This window comes from Solanum pennellii, chromosome 12 (genome assembly GCF_001406875.1).
Source record: "Solanum pennellii chromosome 12, SPENNV200".
Lineage (NCBI taxonomy): Eukaryota > Viridiplantae > Streptophyta > Magnoliopsida > Solanales > Solanaceae > Solanum > Solanum pennellii.
Window position 1 is genome coordinate 35,659,697 of NC_028648.1, and position 12,934 is coordinate 35,672,630.

Genomic DNA, 12,934 nt, shown 5'->3' on the forward strand with positions numbered 1-12,934 from the left:
ATTTTCAGATTTTCTAAAGAGAAAGAAGAAGAGAAGAGAGAACAATGAGAAAAGAAGAAGAGAAATACCTATTTTCATTTATTTTTTTAAAAAAGAATGATTTGGATAGAATTATAAAAATTAAAAAATGAAATACTTTTTCGTATTTTATAAAAAAGTAGAAAATTTTAAAAATGTTAATTTAATTCCAAATTTACTTAATTATATTTTAAAAATAATTTAACCGGCATTTGATCGTTCTATTATAAAAAACCCAACAATTATTTGACACCTTTCATTTAATTCTCTACAACACTGTGTAGGGCATTTCGGCTGATAGGCCGAAAGGTGATGGGCCTAAAAAGGTCAAAAAGGGGAATTGATGGCATTAGAGTGTCGTCGCTGATTCGAATATTTCGTTTGTTCAAAGTATTATATGAGTGAAGTGAGAAATAGAGAAGAATAGCAATGGCGTGGAGACTGAACTCGGGTGATATAGCCGGATTCAAAATTCTGTTTAGTCTGGGGATTTTGTACGGATTGATATCGGTCCTTGTATACTCCATCATTCACATGAAGTTCATCACACCTCTTCCCATGGACGCTCCTCCTGATCGCTTCTCTGAGGCCAGAGCTATTGAGCATGTCCGCATCTTATCAAAGGATATCGGAGGTCGCCAGGTAATGACTCTCACAATTCCATTTAACATTTCTTTGCCGACAACCCTCAAACCACAGTTTTTGCCCCCAAAGATAATCTCATGCTGTTTAAATCTTTTTTGTGTACAGCAAGGGCGTCAAGGTCTGAGACTAGCGGCGCAATATATTAAGACACAGTTGGAAATGATGAAGGAGAGAGCTCAACCTGGTGTTAGGTTGGTCTTATTTCAAACTTTTTTAACTTATCTTCAGGTAATTCTTAATCTCAATTGCTGCATTAATTATTGGAGATTCTTATTCTTGCAGAATAGAGATAGAGGAGACCATTGTTAATGGCTCATTCAACATGTTCTTTTTACGGCATAGCATCTCTCTGGCTTATAGAAATCATACAAATATTATTATGAGGTATACCAGCTTGAATCTGACGTTTCCTCATATATCTATATAATTCATCATCCTGAACACTTCAGTTTTTTGTTTTCCTCTCTTTTTTCTTAGAGCATAAAGATAAAGCAGTGTTAATACCTGAATTCTATTCCTCAATTAAATGAATTTCTTTTTGGTGGAGCTCATTTGTAGGAGTCATGGATCTTTTACCTTTGGAAAATATTCCTTACACTTTCTTAAGTTATGAAAAATCTGAAGAAGTTTGGGAATTAACTGACAAATTGTTATTGATGTTTGATTTGTAATCTCATATACCTAAGGAAAGCATTTTTTTAAGAAGTTTTTCATTCAAATATGCAACACCTTAATTTTATTTAATGAAAACTGAAAGTAAAACAATCAATTTCAGAATCTCATCAGTGGATTCAGGAGAAAATGATTCTGCAGTTTTGGTAAATGGCCATTTCGATACTCCACCTGGTTCTCCAGGAGCTGGTGATTGTGGTTCTTGTGTTGGTATGTATATCTTGCATTTGATCTGCTTTCCAGCTGATGTCGTAGTTGGTTATATCTATCTTGATTGTACTATGACTGAAACAGCATCGATACTCGAGCTAGCCAGACTCTCTGTTGATTCCGGCTGGATTCCACCCAGACCAGTAATATTTCTGTTTAATGGAGCTGAAGAACTGTTTATGCTGGTAAGAAGATCCTTATGTGGGACCAACGACAATTTATTTGACGCTGTACTCCTATGATATTTCCTTTTTAATGGTTAGAGTTTGGATATTCTCATGTATGCCGCTTGATTTTGGGCTTTAATATGTTCCCCGATTTTCTATTAAGAATAATGGACTTAAAGAATCATGAACTATGCTTGTGTATTACGGTGTTAGGTAGAGTGTATAAAAATAATGTCAAATAAAATGCATTAGTAATGCTTGCATTAACAATGCATGTATTACTTATGCCTGTATTAATCATACGTAGATTAGTTTTATGCATTGTTTGGTTTGATGCATTAAAAATAATATGCGTTGTATACAAATAATTATTTACAAAAATACACTCTACTATTGTGGTAGAAAAGATGTAAAAAAGGTTTTGAGGGGCAATTGAGTCTTAAATGATGTTAATGCATGCATTAAAACCATTGGATTGCTAATACCTAGAAATCCATGACATTAGTAATACACACCTTAATACATAATCGAGTGTATAATTAATGCTTGCGTTGGTTATACATAGATTGGAAAAAAGTACCAAACAAACTACTAGTAATACACAAGACTAATGCTGTAATGCATGCATGAGTTTTTCTAATGAACTCTACTAAACAACCCCTTAGAGTTCTAGGAAGTAGATGCCACTTTCCTATGACTTCCCATTTTCTTAGTGCATGTTTCTTAGAAAATTATGCGGTTCGACAGTATTTCAATTTCCTGAAAATTGTTGTCTTCTATCTCTGTCCTCTGTGCTCCTTAGTCTAATAATGGAAGACGTGATGACGATACAAGTCAGGAACACATATTTGTTTACTCAAATAGTTTTCTGTAATATTTGGAATGATTTTTGGTACTCTTCATTTCATACTCTAAAAGCATACATACCAGTGCAAGATTTTCCTTGTATTTATATGGACAGGGTGCTAAATTATGATGGTAGCATGATGTAGATGATAAATACTTTTGTCAATTCTGAGAGTCATTTGGATTAAGGAAGTATCTCGCTCTGGTGATTGATATACGGGGTTCTTAAAATCTTCTACTACCCCATCTTTACCTCTAGATATGTTTTTATACTGCTTGCAGTAGGCCCTCTGGTTATCTTTTGAACCTGTATGGCCAATGCGATATGGAATCATAATATGATATCATGATATGGAATCATGATATGATATCATGATATGAAATCATGAGATAAAAAATGAAGTTTTTATTGGACATGCAATATGAAATTTGTGTGTTATATATTCTCTCATAAACGTAAGAATCCTATAAGTTGTAAAACTATTAAAAGAGCCTCAATTGTTTATTCAATCTTACCAAATAAACAAAAATTTATAAAATTGCATAATAAACTATTACAAAGCTATTTGTTCACCACTTAAGTAACTGTTTCATCTAATTTTAATTGATCAAACTTAATTCAATTAAAAGAATTGATCATAAAATTGTAGTGTACTAGTCTTTTATATAATTCTCTCATATAGTACGGATATTCTCTTCACGTTGAGCTTGCATTTCTTGATCATATGACCAACAAGACGAACCAACATTGTTACTTTGAGTCATTTGTTGGTCAATATCATCTGCAACTATATTTTCATGTTCACAGACCATAGATATTTCATCACTACTTTGATATTCTTGCAAATAAGTATGTGACACTCCACAAGCTATGAGAATTTTCACTTGTGTGTCAATATCATAATGGTTCATGCCTTGTTTCAGATGTGTGCAATTACACATTTTTAGTGCATTAGTTTCGTGCTAAAATCAAATATATAGGAAGTAATTATCAAACATACATCACCAATTTTCCCCTTTTTCATATTAAATTGTTTTAAACATTTTCATATGAAGCTGAGAAAGAAGTTTTTTTTATCATGAAAAACCAAAAACATACTACTCCCTCGGTTCTTGTTTGTATTCACCAATTCTTACTTCATAATTTATATTCACCAAATTGAATGTAATAATAAATTTTATGTTGGTGAGCGTAGTAAATTTTAAAAAATAATGATGTGATTATGAATTTTACATACATATGACATAAATGGTTAAAAGATATAAATGTGGGGTTGTTTTACAAATTTTGAACTTGTGAGTCAATTTTTGTATTTAAAAAATCCCAAATCATGATATCGAATTCCCAAATCATTATTTTTGGAGAATATGGAATTTCATCTCATGATATGAAATCATGAGATCATATCATGAGATGAAATCAACATGAAATCGCATGTCTAAACGCTTATTCCGTCTCACGATTCCGTATCGTTATATGGTATCGCATGGCCAAACGCCTACTTATTGTCTCATGATGAACAATTTTAGAAATCAGTGAACAAATAAGGTTCTGCCTCCTTTTGTTTCTTAATTTTTCCTTCTGTTCCTTGATTACTGCGATTTTAATTGCATATCTTTTCTTATCAATTGTATCCGGTTTAGAATCTCGGATTCTAGTTCAATTGTGACACTCAATGCATTCGAGCATCCATAGAAATACATTTTGTCTTTAATAATGTCTCATGGCTTCATTGAATTTTTATATCTAAAGCTTTATGCATCTCTTCCATGAGCTCAAAGGAATTGTAGTTATCTAATTGTCATTGTTGATGTTCAGAATGCTTTATGTAGTTTAGTAGATGATTAACAAAATCAAGCAAGTTAAAAACAAGAGTTTTTTGATGATTTTCGCAGGGTTCACACGGTTTTATAACTACGCATAGATGGAATGAGACGATTGGAGCATTTATAGATGTTGAAGCTTCTGGGACCGGAGGCCTCGGTAGGTACCTGCATTAATACAATTGTGCCATGTTTATGCTTTCTGTGCTATGTTTTAATGTGATAATGTTATGAACATGAATATTTTCACTATCATACGAGCTGCCTGCTATTACAAGCCTGTAAGGAGGGATACATGTAAAGCATAGGGATAAATGTAAAGCACATTTTTCCTTTTTGGCAAATGCTGAAGTAATTGATAGTCAAAAGAGGGTACACTATGGCTTGGAATCATTTTATTGAGAACACTGTCTTCAATGTTGTTCTTTATCTTGGATATCTTGTTGTTTAATAGGTTGATATAAAAGATACAATGAATAAATAGATTGCCTATTAATTATCATAATGGTAGTTATGGGTACTGAAAACTGTATAATCATAGATTCTCTAGTTAAAGACTGATTGGATTTTATATTTGTAAAAAGATTCTTTCGTCGGTTAAGCGTATGAGTTGTGATTTTCTTATATATTCTTTGCCAATCATCGCCACTTGAATTAGCCTTTTGGTTTAGATTCAAAAAGATTCTTTCATCGGTTAAGCGTATGAGTTGTAATTTTGTTATATATTCTTTGCCAATCATTGCCACTTGAATTAACCTTTTGTTTAGATGCAACTCCCAAGATCCATTTTCATAGTGGCTCAATGTGATAGCCAAACCATCTTTGGTATTACTATCCAATGTTGGACTTGGACCACCCAGTTACGTTGCTCTATGCTCTAGGTATTAAGCCTTGAGCGTGCAGGTGTTAGAATCACACATTGGTCAACTATATAGGTTGTAATTTCCTGATATAATCTTAAGCAATCCTCACTACTTCAACCGCCTTTTGTAGTTGAGTTGGTCAAGTTCCAATTTCTCAAGAATATTATATTTATAAATCATGAATGTCATTGTACGAACAATAAAGTGAGTGTATTTGACCTTTACAGGGAATCTACCATCACTATCTTCACTAGGGTGTCATGTTGATGTCATACTTCCCTTTTTAGTCTGTTTGTTTGTAGTTTAAGCACGCTTAGGCCCTGAAGCGAGACTCAAAATGTGTTGAGCGCTTTGCTTCATTTTATGAGCATTTTAGTGTCATCCTCAAGGTTCTGAGATAAACTTTTCCTTGCTTATGAGCCTACTCTGAAGAGTGACACTAACGACAAACTTTTCCTTGCTTATGAGCCTATTATGAAGAGTAACACTAGACAATTGATATTTCCCTTTATCATATGTTTTATTTCAATTTCTTTGGTCATATATTTGTCATTCATGTTTATAATTATTAGTCTTGGACTAAACATATATATTTATATTTTTTTTCTACCTTAACGCCTTTTTTCATTAAAAACTACGCTTTATTTGCGCTTGAAGATCCGTCATGCCTTAGACATTTGTTGCTCTCGAAGCTCCAACATGCCTTAAGAGTTTATTTGCGTTTTTCGCCTTTGATAAAACCACTTCAACACAGCATATCACTTTACACTTATAAGTTATCAAAGAGAAAACTCTCTTGAAATATTTGCTAATGTTCGAAGCCTTTTCGATGTTGTGCTTTCATATACCTTTTTAACTTCGATAGTAAGGTAAACTGATAGTCTACCAACGATTTACTCATGGAAAATTTAAAGAAATTAGACCGTAGCTTACTTTATTATGTCTTCCATTTCTGTGTAGCATTTATTAGTAGTAAGGAGGTTATTCCACTACTTTCCATTTCAGTAGTAGTAGGAAGTATTTTCTTGTTATTTAGGCGGGGTTAATCCACCAATAATGTATTTAAAGTTATTTGATTTCAATAAAAAGATCAGGAGGAAATTATTGATGTTTTGGAGTTCTTTTACTCAAGATGTTATAGGTTTTCTCTCAACGTAGCACTATAGGTTGTAGGAAGAAGACATCTAATTTCATCTTGCAACGCTACATAACTAGAACCATATCAGGGGATCATAACAACTTACTATTAGAGATGAGAGTTGTGGGAGATCTAATCTAGCAACAATTGACACAATTGTTGACTTTGTTCCAAGAAGAACCCACAACCAATTTAGCAAGAAAGGAAGCCATAAATGCTTGCTTGGATTCACTCATGGAGGGTTTAGAAAATTCAAAGTCATGTTGAAGCAACTGAAAGTGAAGTCTCAATCGAGGTTGGAAAGGTAAAGCAGTGGCTGTAGGTTCCGAGTAGAAGCTAGTGAAAAATTCCATGATTCCTAAATATACAAAGTTGGATTTCCACATTTTTGTGGCCACGAGGACCCCTAGGAGTGGTCGATCCCGACACTTCTTTCGACACCAACAAACAACAAAAGAAGAATATGTTGGACTTGCTTCTTGCTTATTCTAGGGAAGATATGCCTCAATGCTCTTGGATGAGTTCAAACATTAATGCAACCTTCGTTTGGATCACCAATTAGAAGTCAAAAGTTGAGAGAATTGGCTAAGTTACGCCAAAATGGATCTACAGTAGATTACCATAAAAGGTCTGGACAATTGGTTTTGTGGGTTGGTACCCTTTCACAAGCGTGAAAATTTGAACACTTCATTAGTGGCTTTGCTGATTACATTGCAATTGAGGTAGAGCTGCATAACCCTCTTGATTTGGCTATAACAATGAGTATTTTCCAGCGAACGCAAGGAACGACCCCTTTGTTCGCCATTGTTATATGCATGTTGATCAAATACAACGTATTTTTCACGTCAACAACCCACCGAAATTTGTGAAGAAATTGACCAGATTTGAGATGGATCAATCAAGCCATAAGGGACTCTATTTCAAATTTGACAAACTATTCCCTCTAGTCCATCAAAGCAACAAATTATTTTGGATTGATTCCATTGGCGATGAAGAGGAATTTGCTAGAAATGCTTCTACTTTCCACACTTAGTGCTTAAGGAAAGCACAATTTGAAGAAGGGGAGTAATGTTCGCACACCTTTAGTTTACCAATGGTTTACACATGGAAAGTTTAAGGAAATCAGAAAGTAGATTACTTCAACTTATTTATTAACTAGTTCTCGACACGTGCTTTGCACGTGAGTCTCACGAATATATATATATATATTATTTCTATCAGACAAAAACATATTTTGCATAAACTATTCAAGTATTATCAAAGTCATCATGTGTTAATAGAAGTTTTGTCAATTAAATAGCACTTGAAAGTGTATAAGAAAAACATAATAACATAAAAATATGATTTATACTTGAATAGCACTTAAAAAAATTTCATAGCAATGCAAAATAATACATAATTGCATAAAAATATGAGTTGCATACTAATCCATTTTGATCAACCATACCTCAACTACAAAGTGAAAAAGAAAAACATAAAATATAATCTGACACACAAAATAAATCTAATGAAATATATAAGTCATTTCTTATACTGTTAAATTTAACAGTTGAACTATATTCTACGAGAACTTCTCTTTTAATTTCAAAATGAAACTATTTGTTCTTCTCCCAATAAGCTTCTTGATGACTTGTATTCATATCATAATCTAGGAAGAAGAAAAGAGTATAGTAGATGATAGAAAAGAAAAGAATGTGATGACCTAGGAAGCAATTAACTAATATTTATAGTGATATTTGATTGTCTTTTTACCTACCAAAATTTATTAATGATGCACATTGAATCATGATAGATAAATTTATTTAGTTTCGAAATTCAAAGAATCACAAAATTAGAAGAGTTACATACATTATTGTTTCATAAATAAAAATAAAAGTGAAGAGAATTTAGCCAGTCTCAAAGCAAATGAAAGCGGTTGATTTGATGCTCTCCGGAAAGAGCCAAAATAGCCGCGGATGCAGAGTTAGCACTACCCTGCTTCCATCCCCTATCTCACCTTCTTTTCCTATGTCGACGTTGTCATTTGGTCACTAACGGTCTAATTAGTCATAGTTTCCTTCTTCGGAGGGTTGGTTTGCCTTCTCATCCAGCTTGAGATCGGCCAGATGGGCTTTTGCTTTGTTTACTCGGAGTTCTTTCCGTCTAGTCTGGTTTGCTTCTTACGAGCCGACCAGAAGAAGCAAGGCTTAGATTACCAGATCCTGGACACAATCTTCCTAGAGATGGAGAGCCACTTGACTGTAAGGAAAGGGGCACTTGTGCCACTTGCCTCGCCCTTTTTTTTGCACCTATCCTTCTTGCTTGCTTACCTATAGCTCTCTTGTCTTAGTGACTCTTCCTCTTTTCTAGGTTTTTTTTCTGAGTGTTAAAACAATAGATTTTTCATTTGCCAATGAATTGGGATCCGCCCCGATTCGATCAATAATGGGATTCTTGGCTAGAGAAAGGTTCTGTGACATGGACGCCCAGCCCAACTCGGTCGGTCGGTTGGCCCACCTAACATATGATGATATTCTCGATCGATATAATACTATAACAACTATTATGAAAACAATAACAACAACAATAAAAAAGTGCAATAACCAAACAACATAAAAACAATGGGTGGTAAAAAGCAAAAGAAAGATTGTACAAGAATAAGAGTACTACTACAACAGACATCACTAAGTCTAATCCTTTCGGAAAGCAAGAGAACACTCCACAACAACCTTTTTCCTTAATTTGCGATCTCCATGCTTAAGCATTTTGTATAATTGATGAAATTAATTTCTCTTTTCTTCTTAGCTAAGAAAGGCGAATTAGCTTATGTATTTGCCATTAATAATTTTACCTCATGCACATGATATTTAATTATAAGCCAAAAGTTTGCCTAGAATTCTGTTGAAAACTCAAAAGTTATGTTGGAGAATGGAGACACATTCTTAAAATGCATTTTAAAACACCTTTTTATTTTTTTGTATTTAAGATAATATTATATAATTATTATTTAATATGTAATTGCTTAGATATATTACAACATTTTGAATTAAGATAGGGGTAAAATAGTATTTCAACTTTTACTTTTATGGCTTCCCACTTATAATAATATATGATTATGTTTTTCTATTTCTTTGTATCAGTTATTAGCAATAAGGACAACTTTGCCTATTTCTTTGTAGTAATTATTAACAGTAAGGAGGCTATTACTTCCCCTCTCATTTCAGTATTAGTAGGAGGTTATTTCCTTGTTATTAGGTGCGTGGTTAATGATCCACCAGTTTGTATTTAAAGTTATGAAAATTATTCCATTTTTGAGTACTACAACTCAAAAGATTATAAATTCTCTCATAACAAACCAAAACCATAAGTCATAGGAAGAAAACATATAAGATATGACTTCATCTTGCATTATTGATAACTAGATACATATCAAGGAACTGTAACAAAGACTTTCTTCACCACCGTCAATAAGTCCTTTGAACTAAGAAACGTCATCGAGTCTCACAGGTGTTGGTTTGTTATCATTTGAGCGAGGTTGTCTTTTCACTAGCTCAATCAATGTTGGCAATACGAACCTTCATTTTTATTAGAATCTTTAGATAGAAGATGACCGGAGACCTACAATCACTTTTTAAGGGATGAGAGTTTAAAATGTGGAAGAAAAAGAGGGTTTGGAGTTTGCTTTTAGTGAGGAAGAAGTGCTATCTGCTATCAGATTTTACGCCCTCGACAAAGTACGTAGACCAGATGGATTTACAATGACTTTTTATTGAAAAAATTGGACACCATTAATAGATGTTAAGTCACTTACATAAATCATTATTATCCTAGTCCTGTGTTCCTACCACTCATACCCTTATGTGGGCCCCACACACCTTGGGTTTATTTTTATCATTCTTTTAGGGTACCACGAAAATTAACGGGGCTTTCTAGTGCATTACATGGATAAGGTTCAGCAAGACCACAATCAACTACTCCATTCTTATCAACAAAGGGCTAGTGGGATTTTCCCCCTATGAGAGGGATCATACATGCAAGATCTTTTCTCTCATTTTCCGTGCATCCTTGCCATGGAGGGGTTAGCTAATGCGGAAAAAGCAAAACAGATGTAGGAGACAAATATTATTGAATTGTTGTTGTGTCTACAGTATTACATTAAGACCCTATTTATGGATCCTAGAATAATCCTTTACCAAGTAGGATACTATTTAATATTCCTATTACTATTCAAATAGGATTGTATACACTTATTCATATTTTAATATGATTGTATAAACCTATTCCTATTCCAATAGGATTGTATAAACCTATTCATATTCTAATACTTCCTATCAAGCTAGTGCATACAATTCTTGTACCTAGCTTAATAGAAATGTAATTAACATGAGGACCAATGAAGGGCTTGGTTAGATATTTGCAAGTTGATCAATCGACTTCACCAAATTGATAGTCGTCTCAATGTGCTTAATCTTATTAAATACTGGATTTGATGCATAATGTCAGTAAACACAGAGATAAAACTCCAATGTTGAACTTCCCAAACCAAACCTGCAAAGACTGCTTCAGACCATAGAGTAACTCACATAATCGACATACAAGTTTACTAAACTCCCCCTAAAAAAAGTGCTCAAAACCAGTATAAAGTTTATGGATCTTGTTGGAATCAATAGATGAGTCGATATTAAACAAGTCATCGAAAAACTGGCTGGAACATGTTCATATGCCAGAGTATTAGATTTTATGGCTAAAAGTGGTCACAATTTAAGAAATAAAATTATATAATTAGGGTCTAAATGATATCACAACCCAACTAGAAAATATAAATTATATAAGATAGTTCGAATTGATTGAATGAGCCCATTGAAAAAGATAAAAAATATGGGTGGGGTCGGAATGATGACACGATCCTAATGAAAAAGAGAAATTATATAGGTAGGATTGGAATCATGGCACAACCCTACACAAATCAGATTTGAGGAGTCACGAAAAAGACGAATGGAACTATGCAAATAAAATATGAGTCACCGAAAAGACACACGGTGATATGCAACTCAGATATGAGAAAGTAGTTTCGAAAAAACCCATGGTACTACGCAAATTAAATATGAAAAGTAGTCCGGAGAGTTGTACGGTGCTACGCAAATAAGATATGCAAAAAAAAAGGTAGCTACCACAAAGATGGCATGATGCTACACAAATTAAATATGAAAGAGTAATCACTAGATTGATGACACGGTGCTACACAAATTAAATATGAAAAAGTAGTCACTGGATTGATGTACACAAATTAAATATAAAAAGTAGTCACAGGAATGATGGCACAGTGTTACACAAATTAAATATGAAAAAGTATTCACCGAAATAATGGCAGGGTGCTATACAATTAAATATGAAAAAGTATTCACCGAAATAATGGCAGGGTGCTATACAAATTAAATATGAAAAAGTAGTCACGGAATGATGGCACAGTGCTACACAAATTAGCTATAAGAAAGTAGTCAACGGAATGATGTCACAGTGCTTCAAAAATTAGATATAAGAAAATAGTCACCAGAAAGAAACACGACGAGCCAACTTTTGCTAACATAATCATTGGTAGGACGGGCGACATATATGAGTAATAGCCGCGCGCTGGTAGCGGAAGCTCTTTGATTTTCTACCAAGATCGTAGAGGCTACGGTACCATGTGAGAAATATAGAAAAAAAATATTATTGGATTGTTTTTGTGTCTACATTATTACATTGAGACTCTATTTATAGACCCTAGAATAATCCTTTACCCTATTTAGTAATCCTATTCCTATTCTAATAGGATTGTATAAACTTATTCCTATTTTGATAGGATTGTATAAATCTATTCCAATCCCAATAGGATTGTATAAACCTATTCATATTCTAACAGAAGCGATGCAACGCTATCGCTTCTTTAGAAAACGATAATTTTAGAAGAAAAAGGAAAGTTGGGGATCCTTTTCAAAAAAACAAATGAAATAATGAAGAAGAGTCCAGGCTGGGGACTCTTTCTGAAGAAGTCAATCATTGATTGGGTTCAAAATTGGCTTCTTTTCCTTTGAGAAGGAACTGGTTTCTTTTTCTTGCTGAAGCAGGATTTTCTCCAGGTTCTTTTCTTCTCTTCTTTCTTCTTCTTTCTTCTTGTGGTGCTTGGGTTTCTTCGGAGCTAGGGCTTTCAATAGGGGATGGCAAAACAACTTTTTTCCCTTATTTTTCGTTGCTGCTGGTAGTTTTATTTAAAGTTATTTATTTTCCTCTTTCCCTTTTCTGTATATCCTCTGTTTTTCCTGTCGTTTTGAGCTGGCATCTGGCAGCTGGAAGTTTCTCTTTTTAATAATTATTAATTGTTTGTAAGTTGATTAATGACTTCTATTTTTGAAATCCGTTTCTAATATGAAAAATATGATGTTGATCCATTTATATATTGGTATGGATTTTACTTGTCCTAGGGAGGATTTTAGGCTATCTACCTTAGTTTTTAAATTGAAATATTTGTTTATATATACTCCCTATGTCCCAATTTATGTGACAGTTTTCTTGATTAGTTTGTCCCAAAAAAA

The 12,934-nt window shown here is 33.5% G+C and overlaps 1 protein-coding gene across 4 annotated transcripts in view; it reads left to right on the forward strand.

Annotated features, from left to right (window-relative positions):
* Window positions 1–305: 305 nt before the first annotated feature.
* Window positions 306–12,934, forward strand: part of LOC107007561 (endoplasmic reticulum metallopeptidase 1) — a 43,492-nt gene continuing 30,863 nt past the window's right edge. For 3 of the 4 annotated variants that reach the window (XR_003575741.1, XM_015206233.2, XM_015206234.2), the window contains exons 1-6: window positions 306–660; window positions 769–854; window positions 946–1,047; window positions 1,439–1,545; window positions 1,630–1,730; window positions 4,455–4,542. Coding sequence is in view for 3 of the 4 variants with exons in the window: in XM_015206233.2 (XP_015061719.1) it covers window positions 448–660; window positions 769–854; window positions 946–1,047; window positions 1,439–1,545; window positions 1,630–1,730; window positions 4,455–4,542 (697 nt within the window). In the remaining variant the exon portion in view is untranslated. The remainder of the gene's footprint in view (window positions 661–768; window positions 855–945; window positions 1,048–1,438; window positions 1,546–1,629; window positions 1,731–4,454; window positions 4,543–12,934) is intronic. The other variant, XM_015206232.2, reaches the window with a different exon arrangement.